Genomic DNA, 7,500 nt, shown 5'->3' with positions numbered 1-7,500 from the left:
AGCATGTAATAACTTTAAAAGACCCTCAAAATAAAACTTGAAATATAAAATAACCGTAAACCATATAACAGCTGTTACGTCAGTTCTACTTTACTTGTGCACATTTAAAATACAATCACTCAACACTTCGTCTTTATTGTTATTACTGTAAAGTCTTAATGTAGCTGTAGCCTGCTCTCCCATTAAGTTTGACTTAACGTTATTTTAGACTGAATCTAGCTGTCGGCTAGCGGTTAGCCGAATTAGCTGTTAGCTAAACTAACGTTAGCTTCCGGTGGAGGCCGGGGCGGGGAACGCATGGCAAACGATCGGGTAACGACAGCACCTTTTAACAAAATGAGCAACTTTTCGACATTTAAAACCTGCTGGGAAACAAAAACCAGTGAAAATCTGACGGGACTTTATATAATTCTATTGATTCCTTTTAACGGTGATGTTACCGTTCCCGGTTTAAAAGTTCCCTCTGCAGTGAAGCGGCTCGTTTGGACCGGAACAGTTTCACCAGAACCGGTCCGACATTTGTAATCGTTGGCGGAACGCAGGAACTACGTTCTCACTCCCATCGGCGTGACATGCCGGGTCAGGTGACTTTGGGCGTCATTATTGATCGATAAAGCTGCTTACACACCTATGTTAGGGTTAGGGTTACATGCCATCTGTAGTCCATTGCTACTGGATAATAGGTTGGGTGTAATTGGCTACCAAATTGGGAGAAAGGGGGGATAAAATCTGATACAAAAGGAAATGTGGGAACACAGGCCCTTATTTTGAAATGTGGGAACATGGAAAGGATAGGCCAGAAATGACAAAAGTCAATGTTAGGAAAGGATAGGCCTGTAAAATTTCGACCCGACTGATATCGAAGCAGTGGAAGTTGGCAGTGACCAGGCGGCCGACCGTCAGCTAGAAAAGGTCAGTTGGGCTGATCGGTCTCCCCGAGTTGGTCCAAAAAGTTACACGCCAATTTATTGGGACTTTATCTTATTCACCGTATCCCCCAGAGTTAGATAAGTCCATACAGACCAGTCTCATCTCAGTGCGTGCTGTAACCAAGGGGGGGGTAAGCTTCTCTTCAGAACTCAAACCTCCTATGGCGCCATTTTGATGCTACAAAGACATGACCTCCCGTTAGCATCCCATTGACTCCCATTCATTTTGACGTCACTTTGACAGAGAATAACTTTACATCTGAAGCGTTTAAAGACTCTATTTGTCCGTTGTTTATTTCTAAAGAAACACGACAATGTATAAAAGGCTCCATTACCTTGTACCTCACGTTATGGCTCCGTAGCAGACGCTTTTATAACAATAGGCTAACGATTGGGTCATAACCACGAGACTTACTGTCACACAGTAGAGGAATTACCGTATAGTACAGGAGAAGCTCACAGGCAGTTTGGACTTCCATTAACTGTTTAGGTTTAATTACTAATGTTAACTAGCATTTTAGTTAGCAATAATTAGCCTGTGCCTATGTTATCTCCTTACATATACCTACGCTCTCCGTCTCTGTAAGATTGGGAATGATTGAGATTTCTCTCGGCAGAGCTACCAGAAGACTTCCAACTTTCAGACAGGTTGCTCACGTCACATTTACGTTGTCTCTCTCAGTTGGAGGCTGCTCAGTAAAGCTGGCCATCACCGGAAAAGTGCTTCCAATAGCCTTCACTGGTCTCCGTCCAGAGCAACGGGATCTGCTGGTCCATTATATACTGTCCATGGCGGTAACGCTGTCTGACGGATCCACCGGTAGCTTAGCCTAGCACAGAACCTGCAGGTGAATGGTTCCAGTAATCCTACTGCTCCGAATAAGTGACAAAAGTGCCAAAATAACGCTTTTAAAAACACACGTTGTGATTTGTAGAGTCACAGCGTGTACAAAAAACAATGTAACATGAGACACAGACGTCTTCTAACCAGTAAACAAACCGGGAACTATATTGTTGGAGCCATTTCACCACTTTGTTTGTATATGCTTCCATGTTGGTTATGTCAAGGTGCAGTTTTATGTTTGAGCACTGGGTGGAGCATGGCCTTTGGGAAGGCATAAAGCTCATCAGCCACAGGTACACAGGTGTGTGGAAAACGGGGAAAGCAGACAGCTTTTCACTAGGGCTGTGCCCGACTGAAGAAATTCTTAGTAGAATAACACTCATTCAATCGTATCGACTAATCGATTAGTTGATTTAATCGACAGATCTGTAAATCTGAGTTTCTCCACAAAGAGTCGCTAAAAGCACCACTTTAATTCTTGTGTTTACCAGAGATGTGCTCGTACGTTTATTGGAAATAAGTCATTCAGCATGAAAAAAAGATTCAGACATGACTAATGGACTAAAGAAATCTAAGTTGACTAAGATCAAAACCACCGATTAGTCGACTAATCCACCAAGAGGGAGCAGCCCTACTTTTTGACTATTCTTCCGCCTGAGAATATAGTTCCCGGTTTGTTTACTGGTTAGAAGATGGCTGTGTCTCATGTTACTTTGTTTTTTGTACACGCTGTGACTCTACAAATCACAACAGGTAAATAGGAACATGTTGGTGTTATTTTGTCACTTATTCGGAGCAGTATGATTACTGGAACCAGTTACCTTCATGATCTGTGCTAAGCTAGGCTACCGGTGGAGCCGTCAGACAGCGTTACAGCACGCACTGAGATGAGAAGGGTATGTATGGACTCGTCTAACTCTGGGGGTTACTGTGAATAAGACAAAGTCCCAATAAGTCGGTGTGTTCCTGAAATCGCTTTTATGAAGTTGCGGTCTTCTCCTGAACAGCGGGGGCGCTAACGAGCAAAGGCTACCGACGCTGATCTTTCTACGGACTAGAAGAAGAAGAAGAAAAAGGTAAACAACGGCAGAACTGGCAGCAGCAGCATTGACGTCAATGCTTCGATGTGATTGGATGAGCTACTTCATCGGATTATTATATATATAGTATATAACACCTTTAAAAAAAGTGGATTTTTGGCGTCCTATCCGACGCCGAGAGACACTGGCGTCCGTATCTTGACGAGTTCGGAGTGAGAACCGGTCGGACCTTTACTGGAGAAACTGGTCCAATCAGAAAAGAGAGATTTTACATAAAATACAGATTTAAGTTAACGGATTTTCCAACAGTTTCCCTTCATAGATATATGAGATACCATCGCCATCAGCTCTATATTAACAGCCAGTAAATATCCCCTAATGCTTTATAGGTCAGTCACAAATACAGACAAACTTTTGTGGATAATTCTGCTTAATTCTGCATCATTTGGGATTATTTCTCAGCTCTTAACTCGTCAGTTTCTCACAGCCTGTCCACCCAGAAGTTATTCTTCTTAAAAAGGATGATTTGGGACCAGTTAAGCTTTAGAGAATTATTAATTATTGGCCGTTAATAAAGCTGTTTGTTGCGACTCGTAGACCTTTCTATCAGACAGCGGTACCTGTGTGTGTGTGTGTGTGTGTGTGTGTGTGTGTGTGTGTGTGTGTGTGTGTGTGTGTGTGTGTGTGTGTGTGTGTGTGTGTGTGTGTGTGTCTGTGTGTGTGTGTGTGTGTGTGCGCTCCACCAGACTCTGTGGGACCTTCTCACATTTCTTATAAACTTTCCAAAAACTCGGAATCACGTCTGAGACAAACTGTTTATCAAAGAAAGCACTGGGGTTTGGCATCGAGCTGTGTGTGTGTGTGTGTGTGTCTGTCTCTGTTTGTCTGTGTGTGTAAGTCTGTGTCTGTCTGTGTGAGTGTGTGTGTGAGTCTGTGTGTTTCTATGTGTGTGTGTCTCTGTCTGTCTGTCTGTGTGTGTGTATATCTGTGTGTCTGTGTGTATATATGTGTGTGTGTGTCTGTGTGTGTCTCAATAGATTACAATAATAATAAAAGGAGTCTATAGGACGACACAGTCCGAGTCCTTCTCTCTTCTCCCGCTCCGCCCTGCTGTGACCCCTGACCTCTGACCTGCAAACACAACAACAACGACATCATCATCATCACCATGACAACAACTACACAAACACACAACAACAACAACAACAACAGGTCATGGTTGGTTTATTTAAAGCAATAAAGTCGGAAGATTTTAGGAAAAAAAACTCTTAAAATCGCACCAAATAATACGCACCGTAACAGAGTATTTATACGGTGTTGTTTAGGTCCCTTTTTTCAAGTCTTTTTGCGCTGCTTTCTAAGTTTCGGTCGATTCTTGCGAGGTTTTTGTGGCCTTTTTGCAAATATTTAAACTGTGCAAATCTATTCGTATCTTACTATCTAATCTGCCCGCCCAGATTTGTACGGACACACCTCAGTGTGAACGCTAGGGCTGCACCATATGAGGAAAATATGTAGTGGGATGATTTTTGACTACTATTGCGATTGCAATATGATTCACGATATTGGAGGGAATGATCGTGTTTTTATCATTATTCTCATTTTCACTGACTAATATTAAATCTTAAAAAGGTCCCATGGCATTTTTTAAATTAATATGAGTTCCCCCAGCCTGTCTATTGGTCCCCCAGTGGCTAGAAATGGTGATAGGTGTAAACAGAGCCCTGGGACTTCAGATACAGTATTAGGGGACCACTAAGGTCTATATAAGAGAGACTTCAGATACAGTATTAGGGGGCCACTAAGGTCTATATAAAAGAGACTTCAGATACAGTATTAGGGGACCACTAAGGTCTATATAAAAGAGACTTCAGATACAGTATTAGGGGACCACTAAGGTCTATATAAAAGAGACTTCAGATACAGTATAGGGGACTCAAGGCCTATATAAAGAGACTTCAGATACAGTATTAGGGGACCACTAAGGTCTATATAAGAGAGACTTCAGATACAGTATTAGGGGGCCACTAAGGCCTATATAAAGAGACTTCAGATACAGTATTAGGGGACCACTAAGGTCTATATAAAAGAGACTTCAGATACAGTATTAGGGGACCACTAAGGTCTATATAAAAGAGACTTCAGATACAGTATTAGGGGGCCACTAAGGTCTATATAAAAGAGACTTCAGATACAGTATTAGGGGACCACTAAGGCCTATATAAAAGAGACTTCAGATACAGTATTAGGGGGCCACTAAGGTCTATATAAAATAGACTTCAGATACAGTATAGGGGACCACTAAGGTGTCTATAAAAGAGACTTCAGATACAGTATTAGGGGACCACCAGGGTATATATAAAAGAGACTTCAGATACAGTATTAGGGGACCACTAAGGTCTATATAAAAGAGACTTCAGATACAGTATTAGGGGGCCACTAAGGTCTATATAAAAGAGACTTCAGATACAGTATTAGGGGACCACTAAGGTCTATATAAAAGAGACTTCAGATACAGTATTAGGGGACCACTAAGGTCTATATAAAAGAGACTTCAGATACACCTGTACCTGCGTTGCTGCAGCAGGCGATCCTTGTTGTTGCTGTGGTTGCTGTTGCTGTTGCTGCTGTAGTTGCTGCTGCTGTTGCTGGTATTCTTCCTGTTGGAGCTGTCGGGCCAACTCCAGGTCACTGAGGGGCCCCGGGGCCCCGCCCTGCTGCTGCTGCAGGGACACCGCCACCAGGTAGTCCTATATAACGGCAACACAGAGAGGACCAATCACAGAGTCATCAGTCACGAGGCTCGAGTCATGGACAGCAGTCAGCTTTCGTTCTTTGGAAATCTTCATTTCTTTATTTTAAGATTCATGTCATTTTTAGGCTTTTATTTTGAAAGGAAAGCATGGACATGAAAGTGGGAGAGAGAGGGGGGAATGACATACAGCTAAGGACTGCAGGTCGGAACTGAACTGTGTGTCTCTGTCTGTGTGTGTCTGTCTGTCTGTGTGTGTCTGTCTGTCTGTGTGTGTCTGTCTGTCTGTGTGTGTGTCTGTCTGTGTGTGTGTGTCTGTGTGTGTCTGTGTGTGCGTGCATCTGTCTGTGTTTGTGTGTGTAAAACACACTTCATTCTAAGTGGACAGAAACTAAATAAAACTACCAAAAGCCGTCTTGGTTCATCTTTCCACTGTTCCAACAATCACCACTCTGGTTTGGTTGAAATAAACCCTTAATTCACCCATTTACATGTGGAGATATGCTGACTCTATACACGCTAAAAGTCCTGATTATTTACATGGAGTCTGGTGGAGATATGCTGGCTCTATACACGCTAAAAGTCCTGATTATTTACATGGAGTCTGGTGGAGATATGCTGACTCTATACACCCTAAAAGTCCTGATTATTTACATGGAGTCTGGTGGAGATATGCTGGCTCTATACACACTAAAAGTCCTGATTATTTACATGGAGTCTGGTGTGTAGGGTCCACACTTTTAACCGTATTTTTTAAGTCCAATAAATGCAACGTGTTTCCATTAATTAGTCCGTGTCTCACGAACCCCTCCCCCCCTTCCCCTCACCTGGTCGACCTGTCTCACCTGGTCGATCTGTCTCACCTGGTCGATCTGTCTCTGCTGGTCCTGGCGCTGGCCATGCCATGCGCGGGCGGCGCTCTCTTGGAGGATGACACAGCCTGAAGTCGGAGTCGCAGAAGTTCCCGTCTCCCTCGACGTTGTGAAGAGACTCCCAGACCAGACTGTCCTCCTGCAGGAAGCCCTGGTCGGTCACCAGCAGGTACAGGTGGCCCTGGAACACACACAACTTTATTAACAACAGGACTTTATTAACAACAGGTACAGGTGGCCCTAGGAGACAGGATAAAACTTTATTAACAACAGGATCAGGTGGCCCTGAGAGACAGGATAAAAACTTTATTAACAACAGGTACAGGGGAGCCTGAGAGAGAGGATAAAACTTTATTAACAACAGGATCAGGTAGACCCTGAGAGACAGGATAAAAATTTATTAACAAAAAAAAGAAAAAAGAAATTAAATTATTTAAAAACGCACTTGAAATAAATTACAAAAAAATCGAAATGATTAAAAATAAAACAAAGTAAATTTAAAATATGTGTGTGTCTGTGTGTGTATATATATATATCTCTGTGTGTGTCTGTGTGTCTCTGTGTGTGTCTTTGTGTGTGTGTGTGTGTGTGTGTGTGTCTCCACCTTGTGTTTGATCATGGTACTGAAGTGGTTGTTTCTGAAGAACACAGAGATCTCTCCCTCCTTGGCCGTCGTGTTGAGTTCACACAGACCGTGATAGGAGAGCTGGGTCGCTGTGGACTCTAGGAACTGCTCTGCTACCAGACCTGCAGACACACACACACACACACACACACACACACACACACACACACACGCACACACACACACACACACACACACACACACACACACACACACACACACAGTTGAAATAAAGTATATAGATATTCATGTGTGTTTGCGCGTCTGTCTGTCTGTGTGTGTGTGTGTGTGTGTGTGTGTGTGTGTCTGTGTGTGTCTCTGTGTGTGTGTGTGTGTGTGTGTGTTACCTTCACTGACTCGGCTGCTGTCTGCTGAGTGTTTGTAGTCGATGATTTTCTCCACCAGCTGGTTGTAGCTCAGTTTCCCCACAGAAGCCAC

At 43.1% G+C, this 7,500-nt stretch overlaps 1 protein-coding gene across 1 annotated transcript in view; it reads right to left on the bottom strand.

Annotated features, from left to right (window-relative positions):
• Positions 1 to 7,500, bottom strand: part of mindy1 (MINDY lysine 48 deubiquitinase 1) — a 65,489-nt gene that overhangs the window by 52,365 nt on the left and 5,624 nt on the right. Inside the window, 5 exon segments of the mRNA XM_039820347.1 lie at positions 5,384 to 5,563; positions 6,429 to 6,495; positions 6,497 to 6,618; positions 7,042 to 7,184; positions 7,410 to 7,500. The exon segment at positions 7,410 to 7,500 is cut by the window's right edge and continues 12 nt beyond it. Coding sequence (XP_039676281.1) covers positions 5,384 to 5,563; positions 6,429 to 6,495; positions 6,497 to 6,618; positions 7,042 to 7,184; positions 7,410 to 7,500 — 603 coding nt within the window.

The sequence above is a fragment of the Perca fluviatilis genome, chromosome 13 (genome assembly GCF_010015445.1).
Source record: "Perca fluviatilis chromosome 13, GENO_Pfluv_1.0, whole genome shotgun sequence".
In the NCBI taxonomy this organism is placed as follows: domain Eukaryota; kingdom Metazoa; phylum Chordata; class Actinopteri; order Perciformes; family Percidae; genus Perca; species Perca fluviatilis.
This window is presented reverse-complemented; position numbering and strand designations above follow the sequence as displayed.